The 21,773-nt window shown below is 35.4% G+C and overlaps 2 protein-coding genes across 4 annotated transcripts; one reads left to right on the top strand and one right to left on the bottom strand.

The window, feature by feature from the left end:
* Positions 1–7,606: 7,606 nt before the first annotated feature.
* LOC128193147 (high mobility group-T protein-like) lies at positions 7,607–10,500 on the bottom strand. The gene is made up of 5 exons (XM_052866425.1): positions 10,366–10,500; positions 9,022–9,200; positions 8,713–8,870; positions 8,455–8,623; positions 7,607–8,326 (listed from the first exon to the last, which is right to left on the bottom strand). Exons 2-5 carry the CDS (start codon positions 9,166–9,168, stop codon positions 8,195–8,197), a joined length of 606 nt encoding a protein of 201 aa, XP_052722385.1. The 5' UTR covers positions 9,169–9,200; positions 10,366–10,500; the 3' UTR covers positions 7,607–8,194.
* A 149-nt stretch (positions 10,501–10,649) lies between these two features.
* LOC128193145 (histone deacetylase complex subunit SAP30L-like) lies at positions 10,650–19,276 on the top strand. 3 transcript variants are annotated; one of them, XM_052866424.1, is made up of 7 exons: positions 10,650–10,830; positions 11,110–11,228; positions 11,882–11,985; positions 12,200–12,383; positions 13,822–13,899; positions 14,067–14,165; positions 18,899–19,276. In XM_052866424.1, exons 2-7 carry the CDS (start codon positions 11,127–11,129, stop codon positions 19,022–19,024), a joined length of 693 nt encoding a protein of 230 aa, XP_052722384.1. In that variant the 5' UTR covers positions 10,650–10,830; positions 11,110–11,126; the 3' UTR covers positions 19,025–19,276. The 3 variants fall into 3 exon arrangements, with proteins under 3 accessions (XP_052722384.1, XP_052722383.1, XP_052722382.1); XM_052866423.1 differs by having other exon boundaries at positions 13,777–13,899; XM_052866422.1 differs by lacking the exon at positions 10,650–10,830 and having other exon boundaries at positions 11,013–11,228; positions 13,777–13,899.
* Positions 19,277–21,773: the final 2,497 nt, after the last annotated feature.

The raw sequence follows: 21,773 nt of genomic DNA, 5'->3' as shown, positions 1-21,773 counted from the left end.
TGAAAATCATGACCCCTGGGGATAGGGTGGGGCCACAATGGAGGGTCGAAGTTTAACATATGAATATAAAAGGTAAATCTTTAAAAATCTTCTTCTCAGAAACTAATTGGTCAGGAAAGCTGACACTTGTGTGGATGCATCCTTATGTAGTGAAGATTCAAATTTGTGAAAATCATGACCCCCGGGGGTAGGTTTGGGCCACAATGGGAGATCGACGTTTTACATAGGAATATACACAGTTAATCTTTAAAAATCTTCTTCTCAGAAACTAATCAGCCAGGAAAGCTGACACTTGTGTGGATGCATCCTCAGGTAGTGTAAATTCAAAGTTGTAAAAATCATGACCCCCGGGGGTAGGGTTGGGCCACAATGGGGGATCGAAGTTTAACATAGGAATATATACAGTAAATCTTTAAAAATCTTCTTCTCAGTAACTAATTCGAAGGCAAAGCTGGAACTTGTGTGGAAGCATCCTCAGGTAGTGAAGATTCAAAGTTGTGAAAATCATGACCCCTGGGGGTAGGTTGGGGCCACAATGGGGGATTGAAGTTAAACATATGATTATATACAGTAAATCTTTAAAAATCTTCTTCTCAGAAACTAATTAGCAAGGAAAGCTAAAACTTGTGTGGAAGCATCCTCAGTTAGTGTAGATTCAAATTTGTGAAAAGCATGACCCCTGGGGGTAGGTTTGGGCCACAATGGGAGGTCGATGTTTTACATAGGAATAAACAGAGTCATCTTTAAAAATCTTCTTCTCAGAAACTAATCAGCCTGGAAAGCTGGAACTTGTGTGAAAGCATCCTCACAGGTAGTGTAGATTCAAAGCTGTGAAAATAATGATCCCCAGGGGTAGGGTGGGGCCACAATGGGGGGGTCAAAGTTTAATAAAGGAATTTATAGGGTAAATCTTTAAAAATCTTCTCAGAAACTAATCAGCCAGATGATTCTTTATAATTGTTAAGACTTTGGCCCCAGGACAATTCTTTGGCCTCAAGAGAAGGTTGAGAGTTTACTGTACTATGCTCATACCGTTGGGGGAAAGAGCAACTGTAAAACAAATTCTGTCAAAGCTTGATGTTTTGTTTGGTGAGATTTCAACCAACGGTATGATTATGCAAGAATTTTTTAATGCTTTCCAATTACCTGGTGAGTGTGTCACAACATTTGGTTGCAGACTTGAAACCATGCTTCAGACTGCAATTGATAATGGTTATTTAGAAAGAACTGCAAAGAATGATTTGCTTAGACACAAGTTCTGGACATCGCTCAGTTCAGAGAATTTAAAAGGTCAAACAAGGCACAAATATGATTCCATAAAAAATTATGACAAGCTTTTACTAGAAATAAGAAGGGTAGAGAGAGAGATTTTTATTTCAAACTCTAAAGACAGAAAACCAGTTCATCAATATGGGATGTCAGTAGTCGAGGATGACTTGGAAGAGAAGTTGAACAAGAAAATAGGTGAATTAGAACAAAGATTAGAAGGTAAGATGGATGACAAATTCAACAAAATCTTAGAGAAGCTAGATGGAAGACCAGGAACCCAGTATAACAGGTATGAACAGGGAGAGAGGACAAATTACCACAGAGGTTCCAGAGGGAGAGGGTACCAAAGAGGTAATTTCAGAGGAAATTTCAGAGGAAATTATTCTGATAAGAGAAATTATCAAGTTCAGGATCAAGGGCAAAGAGGATACCAAGCTACAAAGTCGAGTAACCCAAACGCATGAAGGTCTCTGATGAGGGCCGACCAGGGACCGAAGACAATTTTCAAGGCCAATCATACAAGTGTGAGTTAATAGGTGAGTCTAATGAAATAGAGATAGTTGTTGAAGGTGAAAATGTAAATGCACTTATTGACAGCGGGTCAATGATTACTACTTTGTCAAAAACAGGTTATAATTCATTGAAAAACCAACCTGAAATGAGAAATTTAACAAGCTTGGGCTTAGAAGTCTCTATTGCAGATGGTTCATTGTTGAAGTACATGGGTTATATAGAGTGCTGTATAACAATTCCATTTATGAACATAGATTTAGCTGTCCCTGTGTTAATTGTACCAGACACTAACTTTAACAAAACCTGTCCTATGATCATAGGTACAAATGTACTAAGACTCTGTAGAGATTTAAGTGATGCTACTCAAAGTCTCAGTGAAATACCCAAACAATGGAAGCTTAAAATGTCAATCTTACTGTGTACGGTCTGTGTCTAAGAAGACAATTATGGTAGAACCAAATGAATCAGTAATGGTCAAAGGGTTTACTAAGGGTATTCCTGTCAAAGAGCATATGACGGTAGTTACTGAAAACTGTAATAGTGATTCCACTTTTACGGTGTGCCCCAGAATAGTAAAGTTGTCCACTCTGACTTCAAAACCATGTGTACAAGTTAAGATATGTAACATATCTCTGCAAAGCCTATTTCGATAAAACGTGGTACTGTGCTTTGTAGTCTACAAGAGGTTAAGGTGGTAGATGACCTTACGCCCATACAAGCAACCCAACCCAATACTATACAGTGTGACCCTATAGAGTTAGGAGTCAAAGTTGATTCCAATGCACTGAGTGACAAGCAATATGAGTATGTGAAGTCCATCCTTAGGGAATATAGTCATGTATTCTCAACAGGTCCATTAGACTTGGGAAAAACTAACTTAGTTAAGCATTCAATTGAGTTAGAGGACCATACTCCATTTAAACAACCATACCGCCGCGTACCACCTGGTATGTATGACGAAGTGCGTCAACATATTAAAGAAATGTTAGATGCGGGAGTGATAAGAGAGTCAAATAGTAATTACTCCTCCAATGTCGTACTTTGCCGGAAATCGGACGGTTCATTGCGGTTTTGTTTAGATATGAGAATGTTGAATGCAAAAACGCGAAAAGATTGTTACATGTTGCCACGGTTCGATGACATTATTGATACCCTATATGGCGCGAAATTTTTCAGCAAACTTGACCTAAGATCAGGCTACTGGCAGGTGGAGTTAGAAGAGTGAGACAAGCATAAAACGGCATTTTCAGTGGGTAACTTGGGCTTTTTCAAGTGTAACAGAATGAGTTTTGGTCTCACAAATGCACCAGCCACATTCCAGAGACTCATGGAAAAGTGTATGGGCGAAAAGCATTTGCGAGAATGTTTAATATTTTTGGATGATGTTTTAATCTTTTCAAATTCTTTTGAGGAACATTGTGGAAGGTTGAAAAATGTTTTTTCCAAATTGATTGAACATGGTCTCAAGCTCAAACCATCAAAATGTGAATTGTTTAAAAAGTCAGTGACTTATTTAGGACACATTATTTCAGAAAAGGGAATAGAGACAGACCCGGAGAAATTGTCAGCTGTGAAGGAGTGGTCTGCACCTAGAAACCTCAAGCAGCTGAGACAGTTTTTGGGGTTTGCCGGCTATTATCGTCGATTTGTCCCACATTTTGCCCAGATAGTTGCTCCTTTGAATGATCTTCTGAAAGGACATGGAACCAACAAGCAGATGAAGAAATACACAAACAAGGTAAAACCTGTTCCCTGGAAGTGGTCTGATAAAGAGGATGAGGCATTTAAGGCTATTAAACAGAAACTTATCCAACCTCCAATTCTTGGTTTTGCAAATTACAAACTCCCATTTACTTTGCATACAGATGCTAGTAGTGTTGGTTTAGGGGCAGTTCTTTACCAAGTGCAAGACGGTAAGACAAAGGTTATAGCATATGCCAGTAGGGGATTACGACCAAGTGAGAGGAATTATCCGGCCCACAAGTTGGAATTTCTGGCTCTCAAATGGGCGATCAGTGACAAATTTCATGATTACCTATATGGAACATCTTTCCAGGTAGTCACTGATAACAATCCTCTTACCTATGTGCTTCATAAAGCTAAGTTAGATGCAACAAGCCAAAGGTGGGTAGCTGCATTGGCAAGTTATAACTTTACTTTAACCTACAGGCCCGGTCGGCAGAATGCTGATGCGGATGGATTGTCCAGACAGCCAGAGCTGTTCTCCGATGCTGTCAAGGCCATTTGCCAGTCTGTGTTATGTGCTGTACCATACTGTCATAGTATAGGAGCTGACTCTGTAGCTAATTATGAGAAGTCTAGAGATGTTCAACACATAAGTGATATAGATTGGAGAATAGAACAGAGGAAGGACAAGGTGATAGCAAGAGTGATAGGACTTAATGAACAAGGATTTTATCCCAACAGATTTACCAATAATGTGAAGAGAGAGATTTTTCCCGTCCAGAGATTTTGTAGGGAATGGAGGAAACTTCATCTTAAAGATGGGATTTTATACAGGAACGCGAAAATTGAGGACAGAGAGGTGAATCAGTTAGTTATCCCAGAGGTGTACAGAGAAGTAGTTTTTCAGGGAATTCATAGAGATACCGGTCATCCAGGTAAGGACAAGACTCTTTGGTTAGCTAAGCATAGGTATTTTTGGCCAGGTTTGGAAAGGGAAATTAGTCAGAAGGTAGACAATTGCCCTAGATGTATTAGGCGCAAAACCCCAGCAAAGCCTTTTGCTGTGTTGGTCCCAATTGAAAGTACACACCCTTTGGAGTTAGTGTGCATTGACTTTTTAAGTCTTGAGAAAAGCAAAGGGGGGACAGAGGATATATTGATCATAACTGATCATTTTACACGCTTTGCGCAGGCCATACCTTGCCGCAACCAAAGAGCCACGGTCACAGCAAAGGCATTATATGAAAATTTTTTCCTGCACTATGGTTTTCCAGAAAAATTGCATAGTGATCAAGGCAGGAACTTTGAGTCTAAGGTTATCAAGGAACTGTGTAAAATGTTAGGCATCAAAAAGACTCGCACCACTCCGTATCATCCAATGGGTAACGGATCAGCTGAAAGATTCAACCAGACCCTCCTAAAAATGTTAGGTACATTGGAACATGAACAGAAAGCAGATTGGAAATCACATGTAGCTCCTTTAGTCCAAGCGTACAATGCAACAAAGAGTGACGCGACAGGTTATTCTCCACACTTTTTAATGTTTGGGTGGCACCCACGGCTTCCTATTGATTCTTTTTTAGGTATCAATCCTGATGAGGAGGAACATAAGAATCACAGCGACTATGTTGGTAAGTTACAGATGAGAATGGAAACAGCTTTCAACATAGCAGCAGCTGAAGCAAAGAAGTCTGCAGAGAAGAACAAGGAGAGGTATGATGCTAAGATACGTGAAGCAAGGTTAGAAGTGGGAGACAAAGTGTTGACCAGAAATGTGGGGTTAAAAGGAAAAAATAAATTGGCTGATAAGTGGGATGAACCAATTTATATTGTGAAAGAGAAAATTCCTGATTTGCCAGTTTATAAAGTAAAAACAGAGGGCAGTAGAATGCGGACATTGCATAGGAACATGTTGTTACCCTGTCCCAATCTTTCAGAGGGGAAGAAGCCCCAGCCTAAAGAAAATCATGACAGAGTGAGATCTAAAGGCACATCTGGTGGTTCAGTGATTGAAGAGCGGATGTCTTCTAATTCATCAGATTCTGATTCTGATGTGGCTATTATGAGATATGTTACTCGTACGACTGATAGGAACAATGATTCAGAGGATGTGGGTTCAATTTTTTCTGAGGAAGAAAGTTCTTTAACCAAAAATATATCTTTTCCTTTCACATCACATTCCTTTTACCAGTCACATCCGAGTGATATTACAGAAGTGGATGAGTTTGCTGAACAGAATTTTAGTCATCCAGCCTCCATCGATCCTATATGGAAGCAAATCAGATAGCAGAACAGAATTTTAGCCTTCCAACCCATATGGATTTGACAGAATTGAAGGACATGGCTAAGGAAGAAAACGAAGAGAATGAAGAGACGAAAACTACAAGGGAAAAGAATCCGCCTCTTAGACGATCAGGCAGAGAAAAGAGGAGACCAGATTGGTATGGGAATTGGACAGACAAGTAGTGAATAGAATGTTTTTATGTGGAAAAGACAAAGTGAAAGTGAATGATTTGATATTTTAACCATCTTTTATATTAATTGTCATAATTGTTGTCATATGGTTGTGTTTATAATTGAGGGTAATAAACTGAATTTGTACTTTATTCCTTACTGAATGTTGTTTAACTGAATCCCCAATATATAATATGCAAATTAAGCAACCCTAGGCAGTAATGCTATTTGAAAATTGCTGTTGATGTGAGAATTGATTGGTTTCAGCTGTAAAGTTGTCATGGGTGCATTGTGCATTTCTTGATCCATTTGTTGTTGATCATGGATGTTGGTCATCTGGGGAAAGTCTCAGTTAGAGGAATTGGTTTGGATTAAGGTTTATGTATATGTTTGTAAATAGTGATTATTTGTTCTGATGATGGGTTTTATATATCAAGCTGGTGGTTATCTTGAGTGAAGTTCCCTGATATTTAGTGTTTGTGCTATGGTGGTTATGATTGCTTGGTGATCAATAAAATTTTATTAATAAATAAATTGTTTATTTCAGACCATGTCAGGAGCCATTTAAACAAAAGGGGGGAATATGTAACCAGTGTAAGTAATTAATATATAATGTTTGTCTATTTGTAAACGTAATTGTTTCTGTGTGCATGTGTGTGTGTTTTATTTACATCTCCAGGTGAGATTGTCCACGTGTAATTGTTTATTTTTATTTGACCATTCGACTACCCGTTTGACCTGTCTGACAACATTCTAAATTTAACTTCTACTAACCAATATTCCCGCCTAACTAACCAGGCCCGCGCACACTTTGTCTTGCCTTGAGAGGGGACAGACCTGCATGAAGATTAAGCGCAAGCTTTGTCTGCGATTAGCTGCCGGTGTCTGGTAATTCTTGTGTAATTTATTACTTATAAATATATTCTATGTTTATAATTTAACAATTCCATGCTATATATTAAATAATCTTTATCCAAGTTATTGTACCGTATTCTGAGATAATTGTCAAATGAGTCAATGTTGTATGTTTCAGGTTTTTCGTATATATTGAATAAATACATTGTATGACCCTCACTGGTGTTCTGTCGACTGCCTGGGTTACATATCCCATATATAAACTATTGTTAGGGATCTTTTTGAGAACTGCAATACTCAACACATGATATGACTATAAAATCATCCTGTTAGAAAAGGGACTAATGATTATAAACATAAGAATATCCAGGGGAAAATGGATTTTATTTATACAGGATTTACATGAATTATTGTATATTGTCCAGATAGTTTGTATTATGACTCCATTGAGCTGATTTTATCATACCTATTGTTCCTCAGGTGAGCGATGTGGCCCATGGGCCTCTTGTTTTTTAATCAAAGAACTTGTGGTTAATTTATAAATCTATTCAGTCTTGTGGGATGGTCCTAAACTTTCAAATTAAAAATAATATTTCTTCAGAACTATTTTTGACAGTAGCCTCAAGCATTTTACTGGCATTTATTTTAAACTTTGTTGCTAATGAATTATCCGCCTTTATAAATGTAAATGCAAGTCTCAAGTTCTTGTGTAATGCCCAGCCCAGATTAAACAGTTGTAGATTTCTATTTGTAACTCATTTCATGGTTTTGATCTAATAAACCTGACAAAAGAGTTGAACATGTTACCTCAACTAAGAATTCACAAGAGTAAAAGGTATACATAAATTTATTGCAATTAATTTACAATATTTAAAAAATAGTATTAAACAGAACAATGTAAGATATATAAATATTTTTCTAATTTGTACAACTTTGCAAGAAAAATATTTTCAAATGATTTTTTTTCATTACAGTATTTCCAGAATTCAAGGGACTCTATAAAACACATGAGAAATTTTATGAAATCATCTTAATGAATCATGAGAAAATGTGGAGTCTGTCAAAATGGAAAAACAAAAAATGAGTACTCCTCAAAAGTTTTGATTTACAATCATGTCATGATCAGATAACTACCAACCAGTAATGGCACGAGATGTGCAAATGGTCAAATCTCACCTCTGTATCAAACTTGGAGCGACATGTTTAACACAGAAAAAAAATAATCCTGTGTAGTAGCACAAGACAGAGACATGCCTAACAATAAAGAGAAATAAAATAACTGGGAACCAATGCACTTTTTAAAAAGATTTCAGTCTATGTACAAGTAAAAGGCTTCATTTGTTCTGAAGTGAGACAATGGTGCTTGCCGACTAAAATCTCTGTTGTCTCATAACGGAGGTCTTGTAGTTATTGGTTTTTACTCGTCATCATCTTCATCATCTTCTTCCTCTTCATCATCATCTTCATCACTTTCTTTAGGCTGAGGTTTGGCTTTCTTGGCTGGAGAAGCTTTGGGAACTGATCCACCTCCTCTATAAGCCTCCATTTCCTACAAGAAGTATTAGATTATATTAAGATATCATTTAATAGATCATACTAACACATGTATCTGAAAATAAAATTATTTCAACAGTATCATTGTCTCTTCAAAGAAGTGTGATATCCTGAGTTACCTACCTTTGCATATCTTGCCTTGTCCGCCTCGGCTCTGGCCTCGAACTTGGATCTGTTGGTGACCTTCTCCCACCTCTTTCCCAGTTCCTTGGCAACCTCTGCCACAGACCATTCAGGATGTGCTGCTCTCACGTCTGGGCGCTCATCACCGCAAAAGAAAAAGAATGCAGACCTGAAAATAAAATTCATCTATTGTAAATAAAACCAAATCATGCATTTGGTCAATAACCAAAATCTTATTAATTTATTTTAAAGACTTACAAGGCTCTCTTGGGTGCATTTGGATCCTTTGCTCTCTTCTTCCTCTTTCCTGTGGCTCCACCGGCAGGGGGATCATAGTTGGCCATGTCTTTCTCATATCTAGACTTGTCTCTCTCAGCCATCTCTTCAAACCTTCTCTTTTCCTTGGCACTCATTTCCTGCACAAAAAGAGTCAACATTTTATTTATTAAAACAAAGTTTCTCCTTCTTTTTCAGAGGTTAAAATATATTCCTCTGTAATTTTCCAGTGGCAAACATTTATAAAACATTAGTACCGGTACTTGGCATATTAAAATATGTGGTACTCACTTTCCATTTCTGAGCACACTTTTTGGTGAATTCAGCAAAAACTACATTTTCATCTGGACACTTCTTCTTGTGCTCTTCACGGCAGGTTTGCACAAAAAATGCATACGACGACATGCGTCCTCTTGGTTTGCCATCCTTTCTTCCCATTGTTTATTATGCTCAAACTTCAAGTAGGCTACCTAAGTACCAAAAAATTCAACAATTTATTTACTTTAATATCATTTTTAATAATAAAAATAGCTATTTCTTCAATTCTTTTTGAAAGTGAACAATTCCCATCTTTATAATTTCAAAACTGGAAAACTAATGTGTGTGTGTCTTTGGGTGGTTTGATTTAAAATTTTAAAAATAAATTTTTAAAAATTACCCATTAAAAAAATCTTTAGGATAAATATTTATAATTATTTGAATCAATCCATAATTTGCAAATGAACAACACCTTTATATTTTTTACTTATACCATTTAAGAGTAAATACATCTTTTTCCAAAAAAATTACCTAAGAAAATTTATGAATAAAATATGCAAATGTGGCATAATTTTAGCATCAAAGTCCAAAATATTTATCAAAATATCCAACTAAACCAATTTGTAAAGTATTCTCCATCTAATTAATGAAATTTTTCATTTTTTCTGTCATTCTGTTTCACTATAGAAAGATCCCATAGGCCTATTCTTCAATACACAGTATTCAGTAGACATGGCGGACCAAGAGCTCGCCGACAAAGAACGACCTCAAAAATCACCCTGCAATGTCAAATTCCAATACCATGAATGAAAGTCCACTTAAATTTTACCCATTTCCCATCTTTTCTAAGAAAATCACAGTTATATTTTGATTTGTGGGAGATTCTAGTTTGTTTTGGTGTCTCCTATGCATTATACTACAGTATAGGGTTTATACAGTAAGGCATAGAACATTGTACATGAACGAAGCGCTATGGCTTGTATATGGCGTTTAACGGCCTATGTAGAACAAAGGAGGGTCGCTTCGGTCGGAAAAAACTGCGTAAAGAAATTACTGTAGACACTTGTAAATTACTTACATATGCAAAAGAATGATAAAACTGTATATTAAACATATAAAGATACCTTGTTATGTTAAATTAGTGAAGTAAATGGCGACTAAACAGACCCTCTATTTCCTATGCAAATCCATTATGGCAGTCATAATGGCAGACCAACGCTTCGCGACCGCGTAATATTCAACTAAATAGCATTGTCTTATGAGGTAATGGCATACTCACAAAATTGTGCATCAAGTAGAAAAATGTCTTAAGTTGTGCAAAAAAATTATTGAAAGTGAATGCGTATCACCATAACGTTGTAATAAATTTTTACCTACCAGTACCCTTGTGAAGATTTCCAATAGTAAAGACCCACGCTACTTCTCTACCACTATGCAAGGAGCTATGTCTATCGTTCAGGAAAGATGATTGGCTGGAACGTCAACAACGTGCTCCCTTTAACCAATGAAATCTGAAGATTCTCATGACGCTCATGTAAATGAGGGATTTGTCATTAAACAAACCAACCACGTGATCAGCTCCTTTCACCTTTCAAATAAAAAGTTTTGGTGGCATTTTCCAAATTTTACGAATAATTTTCCTTTTTAAATTCAGTGTCCAGAATTTGGTATTAATTTGAGGAAAATCGGACCTTTTGCGTTTCTCTTTTAAGTTTGTAGGCGTGGCCTAGACGTCATTTGACCTTTAACCTTTAATGAGCTAAACAAGCCGCCATAACAGAGAGAACACGAAAGCGAATGCAAGGCCTACAAGTGAAATCTGCAAGCCATATTCACTTCATGGTGAGTAATTTATTATTGATATGGAAAGCAAGAATTTGAGCTGAAATTGGAAGAATAGATTATTTCCGAATTATCGAAATCAAATATTGACTGCAGATACACGATTTCACAGCAGTTTAACACTCAAGACTCATGCTGACTTCTCATCTTCTGTATTCTGCACTGACGTGTTTAGTACAAAATAAAAGCTATGTTAAATGCAAGAAAAGAGTCTGAGTTCCGTGATATTGTTAGTTGTTCTTACGACACGACCAAGTGAATTATCTGATCTTTTCTCAGATCCGTGTGTTTCTCTGATGTTTGGTGGGGACCAGTCCCTACATAATTATTCCGCCCTACCTAACTCTAGCCTGACAGAGGAGGACAGCAAACTTGACAATACAGACGCTAACACAGAGGTCAGTTCTTGTTGTTGTCCCATCTCCTGCAATGAAGCCCAGTGTAACATTGTATAGAAGTGCTTGAACAATCATCAAAATTGATAGGCCTAATGATGTTTCTACTTCGTCCCAGGTTATTTATGCAGCATATCTTCTTGAGTGAAAAACTCAGGGTTCAAAGATGATTGTTTAATAGTATGAAAAAAATCCCAAAATTTCTCCTTGAGACTTTTGAAATGCTTCTTCCATTAAAAGGCTTAGTATGGGGATTACATTTAAAATGATTAAGCGAGATGACCAAAATGTCTTCCGAGTGGAATTAAGAGTTTTCAGATTTACCCATTATAAATCTGCATGAGAAATCTTTTTTCATTCCTGTGAATTTCTCGAGGTAAATTGTGAACAGAGATGAAGTGTCTTCCTTCTTTGAGAAAATATTGTTTTAACCCTGATCGAGGTACCGGTATTTTTGAAAATTGAATGGCTTATGAAAATGTTTTGCTCATTAAATATCTTGGGATGGAGTATATCCCTCTTATAGACATAACATTTCAGACATGGAACAAAACTTTATAGTGAAGGAAAGGGAACTTATTATTTGATTTGATAGACAATAGTATTTCATAATAGTGAATCTTGTGCATACATTTGTCAATGGCAATCCACTATAGGGTCAAGCTGTTTCCAAGAAAAGAAGAAGGAAAACAAATCTTTGGCTACACAGACCAAAGCAGAGAAATCCTCGACCGTCATCTCCAAACGAGGGGCAATCTGGGTGAGAAATTCTAGGCAGTCACAGACTGTTCTGTTCAAAGATGTCCTTCTCTACATTAAAATCAGCCAATTTTAATATTCAACAAAAAAATATTTTTTTCTTGCTGCTTGGTTTGAGAGAACTACTTACTAATGTCCGTTGTTGGAAACTATTATCAACACAATTAATTGTATAAAAATAGCCATTTGATATTGACAGCTTTTTTTAATTACAGTAAGGATAGCATGTCCGTGAATGGTTTCAGTACTGAGGATGACAGTCGTCCGGGACATGATCAAATCTGTTGTCTGATTGATAATAGTGAAAGATGTAACAACAGTGCAGGAAATGCAAGCTACAGTAAAAGAATCCAAAAAACTGTTCAGCAGAGGAAACTCAAGTTGGCAAGAGATGATAGGGTAAATAGAATTATGCCTATTTTAAAAGGGATACATGACCTTTAGGCTGAGAAATTGTAAGGTGTCATACATTACTACTGATAAATTAAAAAGAAGCTATTGTATTTTGTGCCATTTCTGCCAGTGTTGCACATTTATGACTGTACAATCTGAAAACAAATGCACACTCGCCAAGTAAAATTAATGACAGAATAAGTAGTGATTGAACTCTAAATGATTTGTAAAGTCATAGCAGGTTTTACACCATACATTTAATTGATGTTTTAAAGGCCGAACATTTTACAAACGCCCCCTTTTTTACCTGTACAAACTTCAAAAAGATGCCGCTTGTCAATCAAGTTTGAAACAATAGCACCCAGTTTGATTGACGTGATCGTCCGAGCGTGATCTTGCCAGGTCCGCGGATTTCTGTTTACTAGCAATTAACAACGTTATCTTTGATATCTTCCGTCACGTATTAAGAGGGGGATTATTAATTGAATTTTTAACATCACAAGTATCAACATTGTTTATGAAAAATAATTATTCAGTAATTGAAAATACGCAATCTATATTTCAATCATGTTGAATGCATGTGATCTAATAAATTCTACGAAGATGCATGAGCAGCTCCAAAGCACATACACTCTTCTGAGCTACTTAAGCTGTATTTACTGGTAATACACTCAACTGGAACTTGTTGCACAAAAACGTCACTCAATGGAAAACGAACTCCATTAATTGTCACCGTGTAATGGCTGCCTTTACATTCCACATTCCAACTGATCGTATGGTTTTCTTATACAATTATATTTATTAAAATATCCTTCCTAAACAATGTCAAGGGCTAAACACAATGTACCGACTTATATTTTAAAGCAGAATTAATTTACTGATTTTTTTTCAATTGTACTTTACACACGTGTGCTTAGAGAAAATTCGGACGACGCAAAACATTTCTGTATAAAATCGCTTCGTATGGTCATTAGAACAATAACATATTCAAACTATGGCCAATTCTGACTAATTGTTTATTTCCTGTGTATTAATTTGCTTCCTGTGTATAGTGATTAGCAGCGTTCACGACCGCAGGTAGACTGCAAGCCCCGGAGGCTTTCACACCTCTAGAAATTAAGCCCCGCCCTCCCCTGAGATTTACCACCCGGTAAAAATGTTCGGCCTTTAAAATAAATTAGTTTCGATCAGATTTACATTTTTCCCCTCATTGCTTTTCAAGGTTCATAAATTTTCTAAAAATCAGTCCAATAAAGCTGCATGTTTAGAATGACGAAAACCTGCATTAAATTTAATGACTGAGATGTATGGATCTCTAACTACAGGTTCTGCAAGAACCACATACACAAACTATTAAACTATTAATACTTTGTATGTTTTGTATAATTGTTTCCTTTAGGTCTCACATATTTATATCTGTGACTATCATAAAAACGTTATTCAGAGCGTGAGGTCCAAGAGGAAGAGGAAGGACAGTGAAGATGAGAACGGGTCCATAGATGGCTCGGAGGATTTGCCAGAGGTTGGTATTTTTTCACAAGACTTTAAAAAAAATTGCCAACATTTAAATTTGCTTATTGATAAATATAGCTTTTATTGATTTTAACTTTTCTGGAGATTTTGAGGAGAGGGAGAGAAGTATTGTCAATGGTATCTTTGATTCTAAAATTATGTGTTATTGACTTGTAGATAGACTTTTTTCAAATGCCAGTGAACACGTTGAGGCGGTACAAAAGGCACTTCAAGTTGCTAACTCGACCAGGAATGAACAAAGCCCAGTTAGCAGATGTAAGTGTTGTAAATGATTAACATCCAAAGCAACCTTAATGAGTGTATTACAGCAGTATGATCCACAAATGGCTTTATATGTACCGGTATATATTTACATCCATCAAGAATGATTCCCTCTTTTTATTCTAATTCTTTAACAGGACCCACACTAGCTTATAACTTAGTGTCGCAACCTTTTGTGCAGTAAATAATAAGTTATAGTGTTTATCACCATATACCAATGTACTTTTTATAGGTCCTATATAATACACATGCATTATTACCCTAAACTGTATAGAGTATATACATGTATTTAATTATCTTAAAATTATCCTAAATATTAAAAAAATGTCTGGTTGTGAATATTGACAGTTTGTGACAATTATATAAAACTTTTAATTTTTTTAGGAAAACAATAATTTAAACATTCAGATTTTCTCTTTAAACTTGTTTTCATTTTCTTGAAGTAATAATAGAGCAAAAGAAAAGGTCAAATTATTTTTTAGCTATGTAGAAACTTGACAGGACTGAAATCTACTCGCCTTGTTATCGATTGGTCAAAACCTTTTTAACCCAAGAAAAATCACGGACTGCATGAAATAATCATGATGATGTCAAACTTAAATTTCCATTTACACATGTAATAAAGACGGCTTCGCTACTTTTTTTAGTTAGCCTACTAATGTAAATTAACTATACCAGTAATTTAGTTAATTTTACTTACTCTTTACGATCAATTCATTAATTTGTTAAAAGAAAGATGTAAATATAAACAATGAAATGCTTGCTTTGATGATTCATGCAAGTTATGAATGTAGCGATTATTGCAGAAAACATTTACATAACCAGCTAATATAGATTATGTATTTTTTCTACAATGTCGCCACCTTCATATCAGGGATGAATCCCCAAAGAAAGCATTTTATTGTTGAAATAATTAAAGCCAATGTTGTTGTACAAACAATTTTTCAAGTGTTTCAGGTAAATTAGGTTGTTTTGTTATTTTTGTTGATCCTTATTTTAATCATCATTTTTAGCTCACCGAGACGAAGTCAGGGGGAGCTTATGCTATACCCTCGGCGTCGGTGTCGGCGTCGGCGTCCGGACCTGGTTAAAGTTTTTGTTGCATGTCCTGTATCTAAGCTATTACTTGTCCTATCTTCACCAAACTTGCATGGATGATGCATCTGGACCTACTTATGGACTTGAAAGACTAGGATGCTGAATCTGAGTCCTAAATTTCAGATGCTGGAGGAGGTTAAGGTTGTTGGACCAGGTTAAAGTTTTTGTTGCAGGTGGCCTTTGATAGCAATATCTAAGTTACTGCAGGTCCGTACTTCACCAAACTTGCATGGATGGTGTGTCTTATGATACTGATGCACCAGACAGGCTTGAATGCTGAATCTGAGCTATAGGTTTCGGATGCTGGAGGAGGTTAAGGTTTTTGGAGCAGGTTAAAGTTTTTGTTGCAGGTGCCCTTTGATAGCAATATCTAAGTTACTGCTGGTCCGTACTTCACCAAACTTGCATGGATGGTGCATCTTATGATACTGATGCACCAGGCAGGCTTGGGTGCTGAATCTGAGCTATAGGTTACAGATGCTGAAGGAGGTTAAGGTTTTTAGAGCTGGTTAAAGTTTTTGTTGCAGGTGCCCTCTGATGATGATATCTTAGTTACTACTGGTCCTAACTTCACCAGACTTCTATGGATGGTGCATCTTATGATACTGATGCACCAGACAGGCTTGAATGCTGAATCTGAGCCATAGGTTTCGGATGCTGGAGGAGGTTAAGGTTTTTAGAGCTGGTTAAAGTTTTTGAAACAGGTGCCCTCTGATGATTATATCTTAGTTATTGCTTGTCCTAACTTCACCAGACTTCCATGGATGGTGCGTCTTATGATACTGATGCACCTGACAGGCTTGAATGCTGAGTCTGAGCCATAGGTTTCAGATGCTGGATATGGTTAAGTTTTTTGGAACAGGTCACATGTTTAATAGATGATAGTACTATTTCAAACTTGCATAGTTGACTAAACTGTAATATGAATGAATCACAGAGGAAGCTTCAGATGCAGAGCTTGATCTCATTTATCAAGGATGCTAAAAAATATATCTTAGTTATTACAGGTCCTAACTTCACCAAACTTGAATGGATGGTGTGTCTTATGATACAGATGCACCTGACAGGCATGGATGCTGAATCTGAGCCATAGGTTGTGGATGCTGGAGCAGGTTAAGTTTTAATTGCTAGTGCCCTCTGATGATGATATCTTAGTTATTACTGGTCTGAACTTCACCAAACTTGCATGGAGATGCGTCTTATGTATACTGATGCACCTGACAGGCTTGAATGCTGAATCTGAGCCATAGGTTTCGGATGCTGGATGAGGTTTAGATTTTTTTGAACAGGTCACATGATTTATAGATGATAGCTTGCATAGTTGATTTAACTATATTATAAATGAAACGCAGAGGTTGCTTCAGATGCAGAGCCTGAATTCCATTATCAAGGATGCTAAAGAAATCTCCTACCTCACTTAAACCTGCTTGATAGAAAGATGAGGTTATTGTTAAATGATATAACACGATTCCTATGATAAAGTATTGTATGATATGAAACACTTTTGTTTAATATGATACAATATAATATCATATGTTATATTGTAAAAAGTTATATGATATGATATGATATTGTATCAATTTTTTTGATATTTTATGATTTGATAGTGTATCATGACATTGTTTTGTATAGTATTGTATATTATGATACAATATTATATTGTATCATATGATATTGTATAATATGATATTGGTTTCTGTAATTTACAATTATATCACGCTGAACTGTATTATATGATATTGTAATATTATATAATATCATATTATGTATCAAATATTATACAATATCATACAATACAATATATCATACTATATTATACAATATAATATCATATGTTTCAATGTTATGATGTATTATGTAATATGATATTGTATCATATAATACAATATTGTATTATATATAATAATGTTGTATTATGTGATCAAATACAATAAGGTTTTTAACACAATACAATGTCATTTCATATTTACAATATCATCTTTGTTTATTACAGTATTTTATTGTATTATATGATATATATTGTAAGTATGATAGGATGCAATATTTAATTTTATATTATTATATTGATTAATATATGAACATATGATTATCATACAATTTTTTAACAGATGATATATGATTTTGTGTCAAAACAGAATCCATGAATATCCAAGATCATAAAGTATGATTTTCATATAATATGATAAAGGTGGTCTCATAGGGGCAGTGATTGGGAAGGACCTGCGCCACGCGCCATAGTCGCATTTAAGAGAAAAATGGCGCATTAAATCAATTACTCTACGCGCCGAAGTGCGCATTCAAATTTCTCATCGGTTATAAAAGTTTTAGCGATGTCCGCTGCAAATTTTATTCTGTACAACTTAGCTAATCGTCTTTTAATACATTTGTTTTAAAACATCAAATTTCATTGGTCGTGTTTGGTAAAACAGAAATAAACAACCAATAAGAAGTTTCCACTCTTTTATGCGTGGTAGATTATTCCAGAATTTCCTCCGAAAGAGAAGTTGAAGTCGCCCAGTATTCTGAGTTCTCAATTATGTAAACTAACCCCAAAATGCAGTAAAATGATGATTATCTAATTGAAAAGACGTGTTCACAGCCTCAATTAATCCCTGTTGTGATTATTAAAACTCACGACTGTCTTACCATGCTTATCGTTACTGTAGGGGTTATAAATACGGGTGATGCAACCACACTCCATTGAAAATTACAACCGATGTTTATTTATTTAAGTGTCGATACTACAATTAGTTGTAACTTGTAATTATTTGATAACTCGCAAAATTAATGTTTAAATAATAAGAAAAACCGTTCCCTACAGTTATCTTCAAAGTTTGAAAGATTCTCTACATAACGGTAATAATTGGGTCAAAGGGTTTGACTAATACCTCCCAAAAACACAGAAGTACAGAGACTGATTTTATTTATCATTAAGCAAACACCATAACAAAAATTGCATCAGTAATGTATAAACACATCAAATAAATGAAATTTAACCAGTTGGTTAAGTTTTTAAATTTTATAGAAGTTGTTTTGCTCTAGGTTGGTCCTTGATAATTTCAATTTTACAAAATGGCCCCAATGAATAAATAGATGGCCCTTTCATTATGAAAATGGCCCATTGAAATTAATAACTGTGGGGCCATAGTCCCATTGACATTTTTGGCCTTCCCAATCACTGTAGGGGTGATGCCTCGTCTCGGTGAGCTTTGTAATCTGTGATTACCTATGTTTTTGAAAGATAAAGCCTTATAACTTGAGCAGTGTGTGCATACATATTGAGTAAATGCGTTTTATGGAAATTTGTCTTTGATGTAATAAAATTCATCATTTAAGTTAAGTTTTAAGTCATAAAGGTAGCTTTCCACATACTTTACATGCAAAAGTTTGTTAAATGTAAATGTTTTTATTGCAAAACAATGTCATTTCTGATGTCAACAACCGCTAGGGGTAAATTAAACAAATGGAATAGAAATTCATCTAGTGTCAAGTCTAACAAAATAGCAATTTTTGTTAAAGACTTGACACTAGATGAATTTCTATTCCATTTGTCTAATTTACCCCTAGCGGTTGATGACATCAGAAATGACATTGTTTTTCAATAAAAATCATGTTAATTTTATTTCCAGCATGTTGCCAGACATTTTAAATCAATTCCAGTGATTGAAAAAGAGGCTCTAACCTACTTTATTTACATGGCCAAGAACTATAAGAGCAGATTTGATCAGAAACATTTGGAGCATTCTAGTTCCTAGAGTTTTGTTTCGTTTTACAATTCAAATGATGAGGAGTGCTAGCTTGAATGAAGTGGTAGGAGAGTGAAAGTTGTGTCACAAACAAGTTAAATTGTGTCAAGGTCCCAAGGACCTTGTTTATCAGTATCGATGAACAATTTTGTGTGGTTTAATGTTTGTAAGATTGACTGACTGATGACCTGGTGCTTGTGTGGTGCTGTATAAAAAATGTGAACATGTGAATGTAGTAATAAATTAGAAAAAGAAGCAAAACTTGTTGTTTATTTATTATAGATGAAATGAATTTGATTTTTCTGAACATTTGAATGAATCTGATATGTAGACAGAATAAGTTTAACAAAAGAAAAACATTTACTGTAGCCCACATTTTCCAAATAAAAAATGACTTATAAATTATACAAAGTACATGTATTACAATTACTGTATTTTAATTTGAAAGAGAACTATTTCATATCCCTTGATGGTAGAGATTAGAAATTAGATTAGAGATTAAATTAAATTAAATTAAGATTAATTAGTTAGAGATTAAAACTAGTTTTCCTTAGCCACAACTGGAATAAACAAAAGACGATTCAGTAAGAGAGTCATGCGGAATCTAGACCATGGCTTAAAATGGTGAGGATCCTTGGGCCTGTGTATCGGAATTATCTGTATACTAATGTTTTCTCCATTACTGTATTTGAGTTGCTGAATATTTTTTTTTTCTTGCAAAGGCCACTACTTTGAAAGAGAGCAATGCAGAATGTGGACCATGACTCGAGATGATGAGGATCTAGAACAACTGCTATATGATTCAATCTTATTGGTGTTAGTGATTATTCAGAAGAAAAACAAATTACTTGCATGTTTCACAAATAGAGCAAAATTGAGTTAGTTATTCATAGAGGAGTTATCTCTTATTTGCAGAACATGACCTATTTGTACTTTCAAAACTTTTTTCCATCTCATTCACCATGTTTCACAAATTGATGAGGTAGAAAATAAGTGACCTTGATTTATTTAACAGCATGCAATATGAATATGTCATCTTAGTTACAATAATCACACTTTCTTTCTAAAAATTGTAACTCCCTTATCACAAATTATGACGGGGTCAAAACACTATTGGGAGAAAGCTCATAAATTAATTTCCTCTATGAAAAAATACTTACTTGTCGATATGCTTTAACATTGAAATAGTCTCTTTGACCTTTGGTCAAGGTTGAAATTTTTACATAACATATATTTTGTGTGAAGTACCAGCTTCTAATCAATTTCTATTATATCAAAAATATGACCAGGACAAGAATAATTGCGAGCCTTGAAATTCCCAGTGACCTTGTGTCAACATCATGACACATCCAAGGTTGTATACAACTGTGTAATACAGGCATTTTTGTCCCCCGCCACAACGCGGAGCAGGGACATAGAAATGCCGTGTGTCCGTTCGTCACACTTTTTTGTAAGTGCTCTCATGCCTACAAATTTTGACAGATTTTCACTAAATTTATACCAAATGTTTATACCACTATTACCTTGGTCAAGTTCGAAAATTAGCATTGGTCGATACTTTTTGTTGGAGTTATGGGACTTAGACCACAATAATGACTCTGTTTTATCCAAAAATTGACCCTGTAAGCGCTCTCATGCCTACAAATTTTGACGGATTTTCATGAAATTTATACCAAATGTTTATACCACTAATACTTTGGTCAAGTTCGAAAACCAGCATTGGTCAATACTTTTTGTTGGAGTTATGGGACTTTGACCACAATAATGACTCCGTTTTATCCAAAAATTGATCTTGTAAGCGCTCTCATGCCTACAAATTTTGACGGATTTACATGAAATTTATACCAAATGTTTATACCACTAATACCTTGGTCAAGTTCCTAAATCAGCCTTGGTCGATACTAGTATACTGCTTGACCGGCAGGGGACCCAGGAATTCTATTCTTGTCAATTCTAACCTGCATTACACACAATTTATATTTTTTTTCTGGCATTGTTTACCTTGTCTTAGATCAAGGTCATGGCAAATTCATTGGTCCTTAGCAATCTTTACACGATATATAATTCAGTTTTAATTAAAATTGTAGCAAAGACAAGATTGTAAGCCAGGCCGACGAATTAATCCTATATATTTGTTTGCATGTAGTCAAGACCACAACAGTTGCAGGATATTTCTTGAACTCTTCGAGTCATAATGCCAGTCCATCTCAGGTTATCCCACTAGCATAAGCCAATACCCATATTCAGCTTAGTGGACTCTGACAATGCAGATAAATCATAATGTGACTTGATAATGACGCAACACACCACATCAAGTGACCACAGTGGGGCTCAAACCAGCGACCTCATGGTTACTGTAACACCTACAATCACTGAGCCATGCGCTCCACTGATGCAGGATGTATGCAAACTAATAGTTGTGAACGCTTTTCTTTGTGAAGAAAATTTTCTATTATGGCTTTCTCTGTTGTGAGTCAAGTCTAGCCAATTGCAAGTTAGGAATACAGTAAATGTTTATAGTAAAGAGCTGGGGATAAACATTTTTGACTTGTTATAAGCATTATTTATAAGATTGTAATGTGTTAAAAGATTGAATAAAATGAAATTGATTATATTGTAAGCATGGTTCTTATGAGCATGTTCACTGTAACCATGTTATACTGTACACAAATCGTGGTGTGGTGTGCCTACTACAAAAATTGTTAAAGATTCAACTGTATTTTGAGACTTTTTTTTTTACACATACATATGAAAAGAG

This window comes from Crassostrea angulata, chromosome 7, assembly GCF_025612915.1.
Source record: "Crassostrea angulata isolate pt1a10 chromosome 7, ASM2561291v2, whole genome shotgun sequence".
Taxonomy (NCBI): domain Eukaryota; kingdom Metazoa; phylum Mollusca; class Bivalvia; order Ostreida; family Ostreidae; genus Magallana; species Magallana angulata.
Note: the sequence above shows the minus strand (reverse complement) of the source record. Positions and strands in the feature narration are given on the sequence as shown.

Bases quoted from the DNA above. Each gene is read 5' to 3' on its own strand.
- LOC128193145 (XM_052866422.1), top strand. From the start codon at position 11,028: ATGCAAGAAAAGAGTCTGAGTTCCGTGATATTGTTAGTTGTTCTTACG. The intron at 13,900-14,066 runs GTTGGTATTTTT...ATTGACTTGTAG, and splicing joins GCTCGGAGGATTTGCCAGAG to ATAGACTTTTTTCAAATGCC. The intron at 14,166-18,898 runs GTAAGTGTTGTA...TTTTATTTCCAG, and splicing joins ACAAAGCCCAGTTAGCAGAT to CATGTTGCCAGACATTTTAA.
- LOC128193147 (XM_052866425.1), bottom strand. From the start codon at position 9,168: ATGGGAAGAAAGGATGGCAAACCAAGAGGACGCATGTCGTCGTATGCA. The intron at 8,871-9,021 runs GTGAGTACCACA...CTTTTTGTGCAG, and splicing joins AGTGTGCTCAGAAATGGAAA to GAAATGAGTGCCAAGGAAAA. The intron at 8,327-8,454 runs GTAGGTAACTCA...TACTTCTTGTAG, and splicing joins ACAAGGCAAGATATGCAAAG to GAAATGGAGGCTTATAGAGG.